Consider the following 17,484-nt stretch of genomic DNA (forward strand, 5'->3'; position numbering starts at 1 on the left):
AATAGAATGCATGCTGTACACATTTTGTCATTATTCAATAAATATCCAAACGTTGTGTTATACGATTAATTATGTGAAATACTGTTTAGTCCATGCCACGCCTCACTTCGTCCTCATGATGGCACTACAGTCTACAGCCTCTTCATATGCATTGTTGTCTGTAAATAATTGTTCGCGGAGAAGAAGTCTAAGAAAAGTTTAATCATTGTGAATGCAGCTGGACGTTTTTTGTTAGTTGGTGTGCCTAATTTGGTATTTTGTATGTCGTTTTCCCGCTTTCTCGCAATGTTTTTGTATTTTCTCATTCAATACTCCGTCCAACTGGTGGCGGTAATGCACCATTAACATTGGATGCCAACAGCAGTTAAACCCCATTGAAGAAGAACCATTTTTGTTAATGTGTTAAGGTAAGGAGGTAAGAATGTAAACAATCAAGATGGTAGCTTAACGTTAGAAACCCTGGAAATATTTGCAATGACATAGTTGCCCTTCAGTTTGGTAGTATTGTCAGTCGGATGCTACGACAGTATTTATCTTCTATCAATCTTGTAGTTTGATCGCATTTGGTAAGTAACGTTAGCGCGTGAACCAATTTAAACGTGTGCAGCTAGTTATACATTTTCTAGTTAAGCTAACGTTAGCAGCTAGTTAACCTTGCTGTGATCAAATCGGTCAAAATTAAAATATGTTGTCTTCTTATGTGTAGCTAGCTACAGTAGGTAGCTATGTCATTTGCTGGTGGTGTATTGCCATACATGTTTTGCTAAGTTTCAGCACTCGCCGGCTAGCTACATCGTCCGGCTTGAGGTAGCTACTGTAACAGGCAAGTGGCAACCTAGCTGAGTTTACAAAACTCTACATACGATAGAGTTGTGTGGGCTGGCTGGAGTCCGACTACATCGAGTCAGTCGATACTTGTAAAAATGTCCATTCTTTAATGCTTTCCTTGACCTATGTTTGTCCTTTTGTAAATGCAAGCTTTTCTTTGGTTGTTGGAGCCGACTAAACACAACTCCACTAACAACGTTAGTAGTGTGGACGGACTGGATCTCTGGCATCACATAAAATAGTTTTTCAATAAAAAACGMTTGATTTCAGCACCCAAAGAATAGACCGCAATTACACAGAACAATGTCATGTGTACGTGTGGGCTATTTTTTGGGTATTAAAACCTGTATTTTTATTTTTTTTTAACTTAATTTTGTGACATCGAAGATCCAGTCCGTTCAAAGTAGTTGCTGCTCAACTCCATCATAAATAGTTGAGTTTAACCGGTTATGGGTGCTGAATTCCATCGTTTCTGTACTTGTACATATCGTGAAGTTGAGAAACTCAGCTAGTGGCAACTTAGTCTGATTAATCAGGCTCTAATAGACTATTTAATTTGTGTGTATGTATACAGTACCAGTCAAAAGTTTGGACACACCTACTCATTCAATGGTTTTTCTTTAGTTTGACTATTTTCTAAATTGTATAATAGTAGTGAAAACATCAAATCTATGAAATAGCACATGGAATCATGTAGTCACCCAAAAAGTGTTAAACAAATAAAAATCTATTTTAGATTCTTCAAAGTAGCCACCCTTTGCCTTGATGACAGCTTTGGACACTCTTGGCATTCTCTCAACCAGCTTCACCTGGAATGCTTTTGCAACAGTCTTGGAGTATCCCACATATGCTGAGCACTTGTTGGCTGCTTTTCCTTAACTGTGCGGTCCAACTCATCCCAAACTATCTCAATTTGGTTGAGGTCGGGTGATTGTGGAGGCCAGGTCATCTGATGTAGTACTCATCACTCTCCTTGGTCAAATAGCCCTTACACAGCCTGGAGGTGTGTTGGGTTATTGTCTTGTTGAAAAACAAATKATAGTCCCACTAAGCACAAACCAGATGGGATGCGTATCGCTTCAGAATGCTGTGGTAGGCATGCTGGTTATTAATTAAGTATGCCTTGAAATCTAAATAAATCACTGACTGTCAAAGCACCCCCATACCATCACACCTCCTCCATGGGAACCACACATGCGGAGATCATGCCTTCACCTACTCTGCGTCTCACAAAGACACGGTGGTTAGAACCAAAAATCGCAAATTTGTACTGATCATACCAAAGGACAGATTTCCACCGGTCTAATGTCCATTGCTTGTGTTTCTTGGCCCAAGCAAGTCTCTTCCTCTTATTCGTGTCCTTTAGTAGTGTTTTTYCCCCAGCAATTTGACCATGAAGGCCTGATTCACGCAGTCTCCTCTGAACAGTTGATATTGAGATGTGTCAGTTACTTAAACTCTGTGAAGCATTTATTTGGGCTGCAATCTGAGGCTGTTAACTCTAATAAACGTATCCTCTGCAGCAGACGTAACTCTGGGTCTTCCTTTCCTGTGGCGGTCCTCATGAGAGCCAGTTTCATCATAGCATTTGATAGTTTTTGCGACTGCACTTGAAGAAACAAAGTTCTTGAAATGTTCCGCATTGACTGACCATCATGTCTTAAAGTAATGATGGACTGTCATTTCTCTTTGCTTATTTGAGCTGTTCTTGCCATAATATGGACTTGGTCTTTTACCAAATAGGGCTATCTTCTGTATACCACCCCTACCTTGTCACAAGACAACTGATTGCCTCAAACGCATTAAGAAGGAAAGAAATTCCACAAATTAACTTTTTAACAAGGCACACCTGTTAATTGAAATGCATTCCAGGTGACTACYTCTTTAAGCTGGTTGAGAGAATGCCAAGATTGTGCAAAGCTGTCATCAAGGCAAAGGGTGGCTACTTTGAAGAATCTGAAATATAAAATATATTTTGATTTGTTTATAAACTTTTTGATTGCTAGATGATTCCACATGTTATGTCATAGTTTTTATGTCTTCACTATTATTCTACAATGTAGAAAATAGTAACATTAAAGAAAAACCCAGGAATGATTAGGTGTGTTCAAACTTTTGACTGGTACGTTATATAGCCTGATACGTTTTGTGTGCAAAATCATGTAAATGTTCTTTACAAGCCAAACTTACTCTACCGGTTGTCTGTGCAGTTTGTCCTTCTGCTGCTTGAAATTTGAGACAAAATAACCACAGGAAAGTATGGTTTACCCAACCTTTTATAGCGCCAGTAGGTATGTGTTAGGCAGCTAGGTAAAATGTGTTTTATATTGGATATTCAGATTTAAATCTTCAAACGTGTGGATTGTTCTCCATCCTCACCTGATTCAGAATATAAAATGTTCATTGTCAYGGCATGCTTGGTTCAATAGCTATTGATGAGAGAACTGAATATCCATTATAAAACTAACTTTACCTGGGTGCCAAAAGAACCATATACTTACCTGCTCTCTAAAAAGTTGTGTAAACCATACTTTCCTGTGGATATTTTGTCTCAAATTTTAAGTAGCAGAAGGCCAAACAGCACAGACAACCGGTAGAGCACGTTAAATGTAATTTTATTCAACATTCTGGTTCGTAAGGAACATTTACACGAGTTTGCACACAAATGTCTCAGGCTGTATATAATATACCAATTTGTTGTGCATTAGATAAATTCAAGCTAAATGTAGCCTGTCACCCTTGATCAATTTGAWTATCTTGTCAAAGCTCTCAGAGCATCCTGTCCAAGTAGCAATAACACAGTAATGTTCTTATCATGTTATAGATTAAGCTGTCACCATGACTCGAGATATAGTGATTGGCGATGAACTACCTGACTGGGTGGGAGCCAAGGAGTTCTACCAGAAATATGACCCAAAAGAGGTGATTGGCAGGTGAGTTACTAAGTCACACTTCACACAAGAATAGATCCTAAGCACATTATAGTCCAGCGGCTAAGCGTCACATTTTAGGGGGACACAACTTAAGAAGTGTTCTTGGCTATAGTGCCATCGCAGATTTTTTTTATTTGACCCCCTGGCGGTCAACCAGCTCCATTGGACCAGTAGTCACATGGCCATATCTCCATAAGTTTTTTTATTTTTTWAAAATTTTATTTCAACTTTATTTAACCAGGTAGGCCAGTTGAGAACAAGTTCTCATCTACAACTGTGACCTGGCCAAGATAAAGCAAAGCAGTGCAACACAAACAACAACACAGAGTTACACATGGAATTAACAAACATACAGTCAATAACACAATAGAAGAAAAAAAAAGTCTATATACAGTGTGTGCAAATGGCGTGAGGAGGTAAGGCAATAAATAGGCCAGTAGTGAAGTAATTACAATTTAGCAGCACTAATAGGTAGACACAGCTCAGGGATGGCTTAAAATGTTTGAGATGGTGTGGAAAACACAATAAAAGCGTTGCGGTTCTTGAAGCACGCAATCTGATGCTCCTGGCATCTACTACCATACACCGTTTAAAGGCATTTATATATAAATGTCTTGCCCATACACCCTCTGAATGGCACACATATACATGTGTGTTTTAATTGTCTCAATGCTTAAAAATCCTGCTTCAACCTGTCTCCTCCCCTTCATCTACACTGATTGAAGTGGATTTAACAATAATAAGGGATCATAGCTTTCACATGGATTCACCTGGTCAGTCTATGTCATGGAAAGAGCATGTGTAACCAATGATTATGGATGAAGACTGAATAAAATAACCATCATAACAATTGTAATACATACATTTAGAAAATATTAAGTAAATATATCCAATAAACCCAATAGCAGTAGTGTAAATTAATTATTATTATTAACAATTGTGTTTCTACCTTAATCCGTAGTATACGTAGTGCTCTGGCTCAGTGACGTCATTTCAGATAAGCTTAGGGTATGGCAAAGTGACACCCTGCAAGGAATTTGTATAAATTGAGGCTTATTTACTGCACTGCAAAAACAAGCAGAATTGACTCCAGCCATTATCACTTTTCTGTAGCTTAATTCACCTCATTCTACAAACGCGTCATACAAGAATTAGCTGCTATGCACTAGCTCAGCACTGGGATTAACACTCTAGTTTAGTTTAATGTCAAGTCAAACAGCAGTTACCTAGCCAAAGCCGTCTACTACAGCCATCTCTGCACTGTTTTGAGAAAAATGTGCACTGATACCTGCAATTGCGTCGATGCGCTCCCATAAAGCCAGCCAGCCAGCCATACAAACAGCCTTCCCTTCCGCTCCCAGGCGTCCGCATGGTCCTAAAGTCAGCTAAACTACATTTGGCCTTTTAATTGGGATTGGAATGATTTTAGTAGCCTGTTTTAAAGTGTTGGTGTTGAGCTAGGGTATGGCGATGCTCTGGCTATACATTTTATCCGGTTTGTAAAGATGAAAAAATGATGCCAAACGCCACCATCTCTGCTGAAATCAACTACCAAATTCTTGATGAGTGTGGACATCTAAAGTGAATGTGAAATCGAGACAAAGTGATGGAAACCGAATTTGAGATCCATGCTAGGCTTGCGAACTCAAGCATGTGTAGATGCACTGCAACAGCATGACCACGGCATGATGGTTGTTCCCTGCGGTTGCTAGGCAACAGAACACAATGTGCTACTACTGCTGCAAAGTAAGCGCAGCAGAGAGAGTAGAGGATCAAATCAGCACGCCTTAATTTTGTTATTTGAACAGTTATTTGACTTGCCTAGTTAAAGGTTAAATAAATTTAAAAAACTGTGACCGTGGAAATTTGCCTGACAAATAACCATTACCCAAAATTCCATAACCGTCACAGCCCCCCCCCCCCCCCTTGAACATTGTAAGCCAGCATTTGGGGATTACTATACCACTTCATGAAAAAGTTATGGTCAGTTGATTGGAGTCCATCAGTGGTAAATTCAATTAATTGGACATGATTTGGAAAGGCACACACCTGTCTATATAAAGTTCCACAGTTGACAGTGCATGTCAGAGCAATGTCAGAGCAAAAACCAAACCATGAGGTCGAAGGAATTGTTCATAGAGCTCTGAGACAGGATTGTGTCGGCAGAGATCTGGGGAAGGCTACCAAAACATTTCTGCAGCATTGAAAGTCCCCAAGAACAGAGTGGCCTCCATCATTCTTAAATGGAAGAAGTTTGGAACCACCAAGACCCTTCCTAGAGCTGGCCGACCGGCCAAACTGAGCAATCGGCGGATCAGGCCTTTATGGTGGAGTGGCCAGACAGAAGCCACTCCTCAGTAAAAGGCACAAGACAGCCTGCTTGGAGTTTGTCAAAAGGCACCTAAAGGACTCTGACCATGAGGAACAAGATTCTCTGGTCTGATGAAACCAAGATTGAACTCTTTGGCCTGAATGCCAAGTGTCACGTCTGGAGGAAACCTGGCACCAACCCTATGGTGAAGCATGGTGGTCGCAGCATCATGCTGTGGGGATGTTTRTCAGTGGCAGGGACTGGGAGACTAGTCAGGATCGAAGGAAAGATGAACGGAACAAAGTACAAAGAGATCCTTGATGAAAACCTACTCCAGGGCACTCAGGACCTCCGACTGGGGCGAAGGTTCACCTTCCAACAGGACAACAACCCTAAGCACACAGCCAAGACAAYGCAGGAGTGTCTTTGGGACAAGTCTCTGAATGTCCTTGAGTGGCCTGGACTTGAACCCGATTTAAATCAACAGAGACATTTTTATGTGTTCTGGAAAACAACCTGGTTTTACCTGCATTCAATACTAATTTCAGTTCAATAAAGGTTTTCTGTAAAGCACGAAGACAGACTGCAGTTCAGAAAGAGCCTGGTCATCCGTGGGGGCAATAGCATACACAACAGTATCGTCAGCATACAAGCTTAGGTTATTTAAAAAAAAAAATTATAGACAAACCAATATTGTTAATGTAATTAGTAAATAGTACTGGACTTAGAATCGACCCCTGTGGGACACCCTTTGTTATGTCCAGAAAACCGGATTTAACACCATCAGTGGATACACACTGAGTTCTATTTGTTACACACAGCCAAGTTACACGCAGCCTAGGCCAATTGATGAAAGCCTCTAAATTTGCAGTGAGTGATCAACAGTATCGATGGCCTTCGACAGGTCAAAGAAGAGGGCAGCACAATGTTGCCGCTTATCCATACAATTAACCACATAATGTATGACCAGGGATACAGCAGAGATTGTGCTGTGACCTGGTCTCAAACCTGACTGATGTACATTTATAATACATTTCATAGATAATAAAGATCTTAGCTGAGATTGAATCAAGTATTCTAATATTTCAGCTTGGCAAGAATGCTTTTAAATAGGGTGAGTTATTAAGATCACAAGGGTCACCACCTTTATATGAGCTGCCTTCCAGACCCTGGGGATAGCACCAGATAAAAAATGTGTCAATGATCCTGCAATCGGGAGCCTCAAAACTGCAGCAAAAAAGGATTAAACATATCCGCCTTAGCGGATTTTTTTTTTTTTTTTTTTTTACGTCAATAAAGTCTTGTGACATTTGAACACAAAATGTCTCACGGAATTGACTTATCAAGCATAAATTAAAATGTTAATGTGTATTTTTGTGCAAACACAAAATTACAATGTTCTAAGCAATACTACTTTGAAGTAACGGAACAACAACTTACGTTATGGATGTGACGGAAATGGACAGGCATTTTTGGGAGAACAGACACATCGGCAAGTCTGAATCTCAAAGTCTTAAGGGTAAATTATTAACAGATACTTTGAATGGAAGGCTTGGCTACACACAAAAACAATGATGATAATATGAGCATTTTCATATATACTTTAGAAAATTGACCGTTATGGATGTGACGCTGTGCGAAATGAGTGTTTTATATATTAAAGATTTCTTCACCAAACTTCATCATACTTTTGTAGTCATCTGAAAATGCAGTGTACTTCAAAGAGCCAAGAAATCACCATTATCTTAAAGTTATTGATTAGGCTATCAAAGTGCACTCGTGGGTCCCGTGTTAACCAACCAAAAATGCACAAATGTGATGGTCCGGCTCAATTCGGTCTTATGTAGCAAAATTTGAAATTGTGTTTTTTACATTAGATAAAAGTAGAGACTCCGAGCTAGAAAATTGTATATCATACACTACAGTTGAGGAACAATGGGAAAGTAATTCTGTGTTAACTTGATAAACTTGTAACTGCACTTTTGAGAAAATGGCCCTTGAATMTTTTGGTACACCTACTGGAGAGCTCTTCAATGTCTACACCCATTCAGCATTGTTCACACCCCCTTAAGCCCCACCCATCTCTTTAAGGGTTCACATATGAGGCCATGTACTAAACAATCAAAGATTTTAAAGACTACATGCTGGTTTATACTATGAGTGTGTTCCTTAAGTTCAATCTTCCCTCTGGGCGTTCGTAAACTCAGAGCGTTGTCAGATTGTCTGTAAATTCAGAGCGCACACTGGACACTGGTCGAGGAGTAGGGTTGATCCGAGCATTCTGTTATGACAACAGCAGTCAAGCACCCAAGCTAACTGTAACGTTGGCTAGCTTGCTAACTCCTTACAGACACAAATGAGAGAACGGCTCCCTCTGACCATTTTACTCGCCCTAGCAGAGCTGGTTAGGCTGCTTTTATGTTATCCAGAGCGTTGGTGACTGTAACTGTGCTCCTGGCAACAATTTAATTACGCTTTTTTGCCAACGTTTACTGACAGGTATTGATTGTTTGTAAATGTGTCTGTTATTCTGCGCTCTGAATCTGAAATTGGAGTAGATAGCCAGAGCGAATTTACCAGCTATGTCGACAGTTGTCGCAGTGACATCATGAACATTCTATTGAAATGGTTACTTGCGGAGTGGAGTCTTTTCTTTAGACATGTAGCTAGTTAGTTAAACAATGAACCATAGTCCCAACTCATAAGGTTACTACCCTGCATGAATCTGCAGGTAACTAACCAACCAGGATCAATGTTAGCTAGGTAGCTAACATTAGGCTATAACTAGCAATCCAAATGGCTCTGAGATATTGATAAAATATTACTACACAGATCATACACATAATGTTAGCTAGTGAGCCAGCCAGCTAACGTTAGCTAACTAGCTAACAGTACGCTTTTACTTGAAATGAAAACTACTTAATGACAAAATTAGAAACCTGTAACATCTGAAAATGTAGTTAGCTAGACTATCTTACCCGTATACATGGATGGATGATTCTCCCTCTGTCACGGATTCCATTGTTGCCCTTAGTTTGAAGATGTAATCTGGAGACAGGTGTTTTATTCAACAGCGTTCTGTGTGTTCTCTTTTTGACTCCCTCTGCATATTTGCAATCAAACACCAGAATTATTTTCTCTATATCCTTAGCTATCATACTGATTCCACCGGGCATTTCACTGATTTTCAAAACTCGGTCCTCCAGAAAGTGGAGAGCAACAATTTTGCAGTTCTACTATGTGATATATATTTGTTTTAAAGCAGCATTAGAAAGGATTACCTACACATACTGACCATCTCATGTTATGGACAGAAGTGTGCTACATGCCAGACCAATCCAAACTCATCTCTCGGCATGTCCAGCCCACCCATTATCTCAACGATTCATGGCTAGCGGGAAGGTTCCTGACTTTTTCCATGACTAAACCAACTAGGGTCTTAATTTTAACAATTATATTCGTATTTACAGATGGCATATATGTTTGTTATTAAGGCACGTTAAAGTTCACATGTTCCAGAAGGCATTTCTGCCAAAAAAATTGCGACATACGCCTATTTTCCTAAAACTAGTCACATATATACAAGGGTGTGCATTTCCAAATAAAGTCCAATCAATTGAATGTACCACTGGTGGACTCCAAGTTGTAGAAACATGTCAAGGATGATCAATGGAAACAGGATGCACCTGAGCTCAATTTTGAGGCTCATAACAAAGGGTTTGAATACTTATGTAAATAAGGTATCTTTTATATATATCTCATCACTCAGGTGATGATAGCCAGCTAATTACTTAGCTGGCTATCATAATTAGTTAGTACCCCTGTCAATGTTACTTTCATTAACCTGTAAGAATAAAGACTGTCTTTATTCCCCACTCCCCTAGCAAATAAAGCTTTCTGTTTCTGGCTTCCAGCTATCGATACCCCGTGTCTTGCCCGACTTACCCGTCGAGTTAGCATCGTGTTCCATCCGCTTTTGTCCGTCCAAGTGCACAGACCAATGTGGAGTGAAAGAAACACAAGCCTAGCAAAGCTTTTCCTGGCAATTACAGCTATTATATGTCCCAGTATGATTCCCAGTTCTGTGCTACCTGCCTCGGTATGGACCACGCTTTGGCGGCTCTCGTTAACCCCATTAGCTGTACGTATTGTGCTAGAGCAAAGTACGTGGATAGCATTGCCCAGACCTCGTTCTTGCTCAAGTCCCAGAGGAAGGTGAAGCTGTCCAGGCTTCCCCTCTGCTTGAGCTCCCAGCAAATTCGGAAGTCGCACGTCTTTCCCAGGGGGTGGACCTTTCTGACAAATTTGTAAAGGAGGATGACTGCATTTCTCTTGCCGCATTAGGCAGCTCCCTCTTTGACCAGGAGTTGGATTACGCCCCTGAGRAAGAAAAAAAAGTTGAAGTAGGGCAGAAGTCTATGGCTGACCTCCCCTTCTCCGAGGCAATCGGACGCCCTGCCACGAAACTTGATGTCGAGTATCCTATGCCTCCCCCGCCTTGCAAGAAATACTAGGATGGATTGATGGAGTCTCCTCTCTGGGTAATTCCACATCAGCCTGACAATGCAGACTGTGTTGTCAGCCTACCTAGACTGTGTGGCATTGTTGGAGTCTTCCTAGGCGGATCCATTTACCGTCTACCCCCACTTGGATATGCATAGCATGAAATCATCGGGATGTTTCCGCCCGCCTCCAGTGAAGCCTTCCCTGGCTGAGCACCTGCTTCAAGCTCCTCTTCCTTTTTCCACAAGCTCGCTCAATGCGATTTAAAAAAAACAAAAAAACGTTTATGCACTCAAATTACAAAAAGTTAGCTCGAGTTAACTGATTCTCTGACAGCCCACACACACACAAGTATGTGGACAYCCCTTAAAATTATTTCAGCCACACCTGTAGCTGACAGGTGTGTAAAATTGAGCACTCTGCCATAGAATCTCCATAGACAAACATTGGCAGTAGAATGGCCCATACTGACGAGCACAGTGACTTTCAATGTGGCACCGTCATAGGATCCCACCTTTCCAACAAAAGGTGTTTCAAATTTCAGGCCTCCCGGGTGGCGCAGTGGTCTAGGGCACTGCATCGCAGTGCTAGCTGCGCCACCAGAGTCTCTGGGTTCGCGCCCAGGCTCTGTCGCAGCCGGCCGCGACCGGGAGGTCCGTGGGGCGACGCACAATTGGGCTAGCGTCGTCCGGGTTAGGGAGGGTTTGGCCGGTAGGGATATCCTTGTCTCGTCGCGCTCCAGCGACTCCTGTGGCGGGCCGGGCGCAGTGCGCGCTAACCAAGGGGGCCAGGTGCACGGTGTTTCCTCCGACACATTGGTGCGGCTGGCTTCCGGGTTGGAGGCGCGCTGTGTTAAGAAGCAGTGCGGCTTGGTTGGGTTGTGCTTCGGAGGACGCGTGGCTTTCGACCTTCGTCTCTCCCGAGCCCGTACGGGAGTTGTAGCGATGAGACAAGATAGTAATTACTAGCGATTGGATACCACGAAAATTGGGGAGAAAAGGGGCTAAAATGTATTTTTWWWAAAAAAAGGTGTTTCAAATTTCTGCACTGCTAGAACTGCCCTGGTCAACTGTAAGTGCTGTTATTTTGAAGTGGAAATTACTAAGAGCAACAACGGCTCAGCCACGAAGTGGTAGGCAACACAAGCTCACAGAACGCAACCGCCGAGTGCTGAAGCGCGTAAAAATAGTCTGTCCTCGGTCGCATCACTCACTGAGTTCCAAACTGCCTCTGGAAGCAATGTCAGCACAATAACTGTTTGTCAGGAGCTTTATGAAATCGGTATCCATGGCCGAGCAGCTGCACACAAGCCTAAGATCACCATGCACAATGCCAAGTGTCGGCTGGAGTGGTGTTGCCGCCATTGGATTCTGGAGCAGTGAAAACRTGTTTTCTGGAGTCACCATCTGGCAGTCAGACAGACGATTCTGGGTTTGGCGGATGCCAGGAGAACGCTACCTGTCTGAATGCATAGTGCCAACTGTAAAGTTTGGTGGATGAGGAATAATGGGCTGGGGCTGTTTTTCATGGTTCGGGCTAGGCCCCTTAGTTCCAGTGAAGGGAAATCTCAATGCTACAGCATACAATGACATTCTAGATGATTCTGTGCCTCAAACTTTGTGGCAAGTTTGGGGAAGGCCCTTTCCTGTTTCAGCATGATAATGCCACCGTGCACAAAGCGAGATCCATACAGAAATGGTTTGTCGAGATCGGTGTGGAAGAACTTGACTGGCCTGCACAGAGCCCTGCCCGCAACCCCAGGGAACACCTTTGGGATGAATTGGTCAACCTAATCCCCCAACATTAGTGCCCGACCTCACTAATGCTRTTGTGGCTGAATGGAACCAAGTTCACACAGCAATGTTCCAACATCTAGTGGAAAGCCTTCCTAGAAGAGTGGAGGCTGTTATGGCAGCAAAGGGGGGACCATCTCCATATTAATGCCCATGATTTTGGAATTAATTTTCAACGAGCACATACTTTTGTAGTATGTAATCCTTCCACAACCATAAGACTCACTAATAAATATATTATTTTATAAAAATAGTTTAACCTGCTTTTTTGTAATCACTGATCTGGYGTTTTAAGTCTGTCTATGAAAATGCCCTTTTTGTTATAAATTTAACCAGAACCATGCAAAATGTACCTTCACTAATAATGACTAACATCTTGTAGCAGGCATTATAGAAAATGTACACAGGTCTCATAAACAATCTCTCAAGCAGAAAGATGTTGAAATCAAGTGGCCTACCTTATTTCTCAGAATGAGAATGAGTTGCCAATTCCTTATATAATTGTGTATTATGCTTATTGCACATTTATAAAACACAAACTAGACAGCTAGTATAACAGTCTTTGGGGGCCTCCCGAGTGGCGCAATGGTCTAAGGCACTGCATCAGACATTGGTGGGGCTGGCTTCCGGGTTAAGTGGGCATTGTGTCAAGAAGCAGTGCAGCTTGGTTGGGTTGTGTTTCGGGGGATGCATGGCTCTCGACCTTCGCCTCTCCCGAGTCCGTACGGGAGTTGCAGCGATGAGACAAGACTGTAACTACCAATTCGATACCACGAAATTTGAGATAAAAAAATTGTAACAGTCTGGCTAAAATGCTGCTACCGGTACGTGGTACTGCAATGCCGTGCCAAAAAATCTGAGTTTTAATTTTSTGTTTTAGTAGTGTCTGCTCTGCGCGCAATTTGAGGAGTTGAGGGTCTCGTTATAAAAGTTAACTCCTCTATTACAGCAAAATAATGTCTCTGTGTTTTGTTGGCTATATGACTGATTCTTTTAGACCAAACCTCAAAYGCAAATAACGAGTTAAAATCTCTTGTCAGAGAGGAAGAAGTGATCTTTCATTGTGTGTGGAAGAGGCAAAGCGAGAGGTTTCACTCTCGCCAAAATCTGTCCAAAATAAGCCCAATACGTTTCTATTGGCTTATTATACTTGTCGCCTATTAAACCTGTCTTCACGCCTTTGGGACAACAACTCCCATTGTTAGGGTGGATACATGAGAATCTCATCATTATCTACAGGTCTCTGGAAATTGTATTTGAATTTTATAATTTTGAATTTTTATTAGGCTATTAAATTTGAATGAAATATTTCTAAATGTTTAATGCACAAATTGAATAATTTAATTCATGAACTTGTATTTCATGATATGAAATAAATTCATTTTCAATACATTAGCAACAATTTCTAAAAACATGTTTTCACTTTGTCATTACGGGGTATTGTGTGTAGATGGGTGAGAGAGAAAAAAATCGATTTATTAAATTTTGTTTTCAGGCTGTAACACAACAAAATGTGGAGTAAGTCAGGGGGTATGAATACTTTCTGAAGGCACTGTAGTTTAATCTTGTTCATGATACCATGTCTTGTTTTTAGGTGTTGACTGATTTCATGTCAACGCTAATGTGACAAATTCACTAACTAGCTAACCTGTTAATGAGCATTTGTTGTCTATCTGTCTAGCTGTCTATATACAGCTTGTGCAAATGTATTTATGTTTTCAATAAACATTGGAGACTAAATATTGTTTACATGTTGTCAACATTCTAAGCCAACCCTGTCTGTTTTGCCCCATAGTTGCGCATGCGTCGGTTCTGTTGCTGCCAGGGGGGAATGAACAAAATCTGTGATGGGACTGTAGCCAAAAATACTTATTTAGATATGCCCTAGCTGTGTGTGAAATGTTGTGCCACTATCACAAAAGCCATTTTTTTTTCTCCCTTAGTCAGGAGTACTTTTCGGTTGCCTGAAGATTATGATCACTCGCCCAGAAAATGTAGCTGTTTACACACAGCAATGCCATAACTTGTCTGTCTTTTACTTAAAAATACAGCATTTGTTGTGCAATTTGGTTGTTTTCAGGAAAAAATAATGATAATAATTGCCCCATGGGGCAACCACAGATCAGGCTCAACTGGCCTGACTACTCAGCCAATTTGAATTTACACTTTACGATACCTATTTCTTTGTCCTTGCAGAGGTGTGAGTAGTGTGGTGCGCAGATGTGTGCACAAGCACACAGGGCAGGAGTTGGCAGTGAAGATTATAGAGATCACAGCTGAGAAGATGACCGCACAGCAGCTGGAAGAGGTGAAGAGCTCCACACTGAAGGAGATCCAGGTTCTCAACATGGTCAAAGGACACTCCTCTATCAGTGAGTTTGTACTACCTTCACCAATGTACCGAAGGGCATTAAAATAGCTTACTCATGTCTCTTGAAATGCAATATGCCAATGATAMACTTTTATTTCTCTTTCTCCAAGTCACTCTCATTGATTCCTATGAGTCAACAACCTTCATATTTTTGGTATTTGACCTGTAAGTATGCATTTATATAGCCTACTTTATTATTAAATGTGTAGCTGTGTTTTGTGATGCATTTGAACTATCCTGTCTTTTCGTAGTCTTCGCCTACTCAAGAGTTTTCTATCGTTATTGTTCCTTTTGCAGCATGAGGAGTGGAGAGCTTTTCGACTACCTGACAGAGAAGGTCACTCTCAGTGAGAAGGAAACTAGGTGAGTGTCTAGGTTTTGGTCCGTTATAACCCAAGCCAGAAATACATTCCAGATGTTCTCAATTCTCTCTCTCTCTCTCTCTCTCTCTCTCTCTCTCTCTCTCTCTCTCTCTCTCTCTCTCAGGTGTATGATGCGATGTCTCCTGGAAGCTGTCCAGTACCTCCATTCCCTCAACATAGTTCACCGGGACCTGAAACCTGAAAACATTCTGCTGGATGACCAGGGACACATCAAACTCTCTGACTTTGGCTTCTCTGTCCAGCTTCAGCCAGGCAAGAATCTGAGAGGTGAGAGGGAAGAATGAAATGAACTCGCTGTATTTTGGATTTACACTCTCATCAACAAAATGAAAAGTTGAAGGCATAATCCATTAATTGCCCACATAGCTCAAATGTGTAATTGCTTTCTTTGTTCTCTCCAAACGGCTAGAGCTTTGTGGGACGCCAGGTTATTTGGCACCTGAAATCCTGAAATGCTCCATGGATGAGACGCATCAGGGATATGGGAAGGAAGTTGACCTGTAAGTCTTAAAAATCAGATAGTCCTAAGAACATTTTGTTATTTATAATATAAGAGCACCAAACTATTTTATGAATCAGTGAAGATTCTGTTCCTGAAACTGTATCTGGTTTTCTGTGTGTTAGCTGGGCGTGTGGGGTGATTCTGTTCACCCTGCTKGCTGGCTCTCCACCCTTCTGGCACCGCAAACAGCTGCTGATGCTCAGAATGATCATGGAGGGCCGTTACCAGTTCAGCTCCCCAGAGTGGGATGACAGGTCTGACACCGTCAAAGATCTGGTGAGACCTCATCCTGTCTCTAGTTCCTATCATGGACTGATTTGTATATTTCAAGGTCGATTTTAATACCATGTCATCAAAGAATATGTYGAATATGAACATTGATACACTTTCTCCGACTGGCATTGTTTTAGGACTTCTCTCGTGTTCTCTCTTTCACAACTGTTAGATTACCAGGTTGCTGGTGGTGGACCCAATTGTCCGTCTCAACGCTGAACAAGCCTTGGCTCATTCCTTCTTTAGGCAGTACCAAAGGGACGAGGTGCGTCACTTCAGTCCCCGGAAGACATTCAGGGTAAGTTTCGATGTATTTTGTGCTATTTGGCTCCAGTGACCGTAAAATGAACCGCTGAGCCAGAATTAGATTTCCGTCGCATCCAATTGGATCCGTGCTTTGACTGGAAGATGGGGGCTCTTCTGGGATGTTGTGAAGTATTAATGTGTGTGTGTGTTTTAATACACATCCCTTTGCCTGTTCCTGTAGGTACTGATCCTGAGTGTTCTGGCCTGTATCCGCATGTACTGCCGCTACCGCAGAGCCAGGCCACTGACGCGGGAGGTCCTGGCCAGAGACCCCTACTCCTTGAAGGGAGTGCGCAAACTAATCGACGGCTGCGCCTTCAGGATCTATGGACACTGGGTTAAGAAAGGGGAGCAGCAAAACAGGGCTGCCCTCTTCCAGAATACGGCTAAAATAATGCTTCTTGGTTTAGAGGACTTTGAAACWTAAAAAGATCATACTTGTTCTAGTAACTGCATTAGCTTTATGTAGTTTAACAGGTTTGACATTTTGGTGTGCATATTTTTTCTTTGTGAATGCTAGGTCTCGTTACATAGGATGAGGAATTCATGATCCAGTGACATGTTACCCTTAATGCGAATAATGGCTCATTATTATTTATGGATAAGTGGAATTTGAGATCGATGTGGATCCAGATATGAGAATTTTATGTTMATTTTAGGGTCCAAGAGAGTGCTTTTTGAGACTACTCAAATCAGCAGGCAATGGTTTTAGGAAGCAAAATTGACAAAGCCACTTCAATGCACTATATTGTACACATAGGGCAAAAAAGGTGAACATATATCCATACCGATGGTGCAGTTAATGCTTGAAAAAGTTCATTTTTTTTATTGCTATGACATTCTCTATTGAGTTGACATAACATWATTTTTTCATTGTTTACTTCTATTTGCTACCTAAACCTGTATTTTAGCAATCATGTATTCTTACTGAATCTAAAATAACATAGCGGAAAGTTAGTGATTGCAGAAGAAACATTAAACATTCCAAATATAGTTTTCCAATTTCCACTGATAGTTTGAGTTAAGGGTATAGGAAATGACTAACTGTTACCCCAGTCAGATTAGTTTCCTTTCTGTGTTTGGTGTTTAGTGCAATACGACAATTATTGTAACCAATAGCATTCCTTTTCAGTCCAGTTTGGGATTTACTCAAGTGTTCCTTTGCCTGAATTAAAATGGCATTCCTCTAAGTGTACAACTGTGAAAGACCAATGTTTTATTAATAATGAAAGTAACCTATTTACTTTGTCATATTTGTGTGTTGATTTTGTGTTAAAGGAG

General features: G+C 41.4%; 1 protein-coding gene across 4 annotated transcripts; it reads left to right on the forward strand.

The window, feature by feature from the left end:
* Positions 1-72: 72 nt before the first annotated feature.
* On the forward strand, positions 73-17,456 carry phkg2 (phosphorylase kinase, gamma 2 (testis)). Of its 4 annotated transcripts, none has more exons than XM_070448308.1 (10): positions 73-415; positions 3,653-3,761; positions 14,565-14,740; positions 14,850-14,904; positions 15,037-15,102; positions 15,226-15,389; positions 15,532-15,622; positions 15,747-15,900; positions 16,070-16,195; positions 16,385-17,456. In XM_070448308.1, exons 2-10 carry the CDS (start codon positions 3,667-3,669, stop codon positions 16,628-16,630), a joined length of 1,173 nt encoding a protein of 390 aa, XP_070304409.1. In that variant the 5' UTR covers positions 73-415; positions 3,653-3,666; the 3' UTR covers positions 16,631-17,456. The 4 variants fall into 4 exon arrangements, with proteins under 4 accessions (XP_070304409.1, XP_070304408.1, XP_023862570.1 ...); XM_070448307.1 differs by having other exon boundaries at positions 73-407; XM_024006802.2 differs by having other exon boundaries at positions 75-566.
* Positions 17,457-17,484: the final 28 nt, after the last annotated feature.

This window comes from Salvelinus sp. IW2-2015, linkage group LG18, assembly GCF_002910315.2.
Source record: "Salvelinus sp. IW2-2015 linkage group LG18, ASM291031v2, whole genome shotgun sequence".
NCBI classification, from domain to species: domain Eukaryota; kingdom Metazoa; phylum Chordata; class Actinopteri; order Salmoniformes; family Salmonidae; genus Salvelinus; species Salvelinus sp. IW2-2015.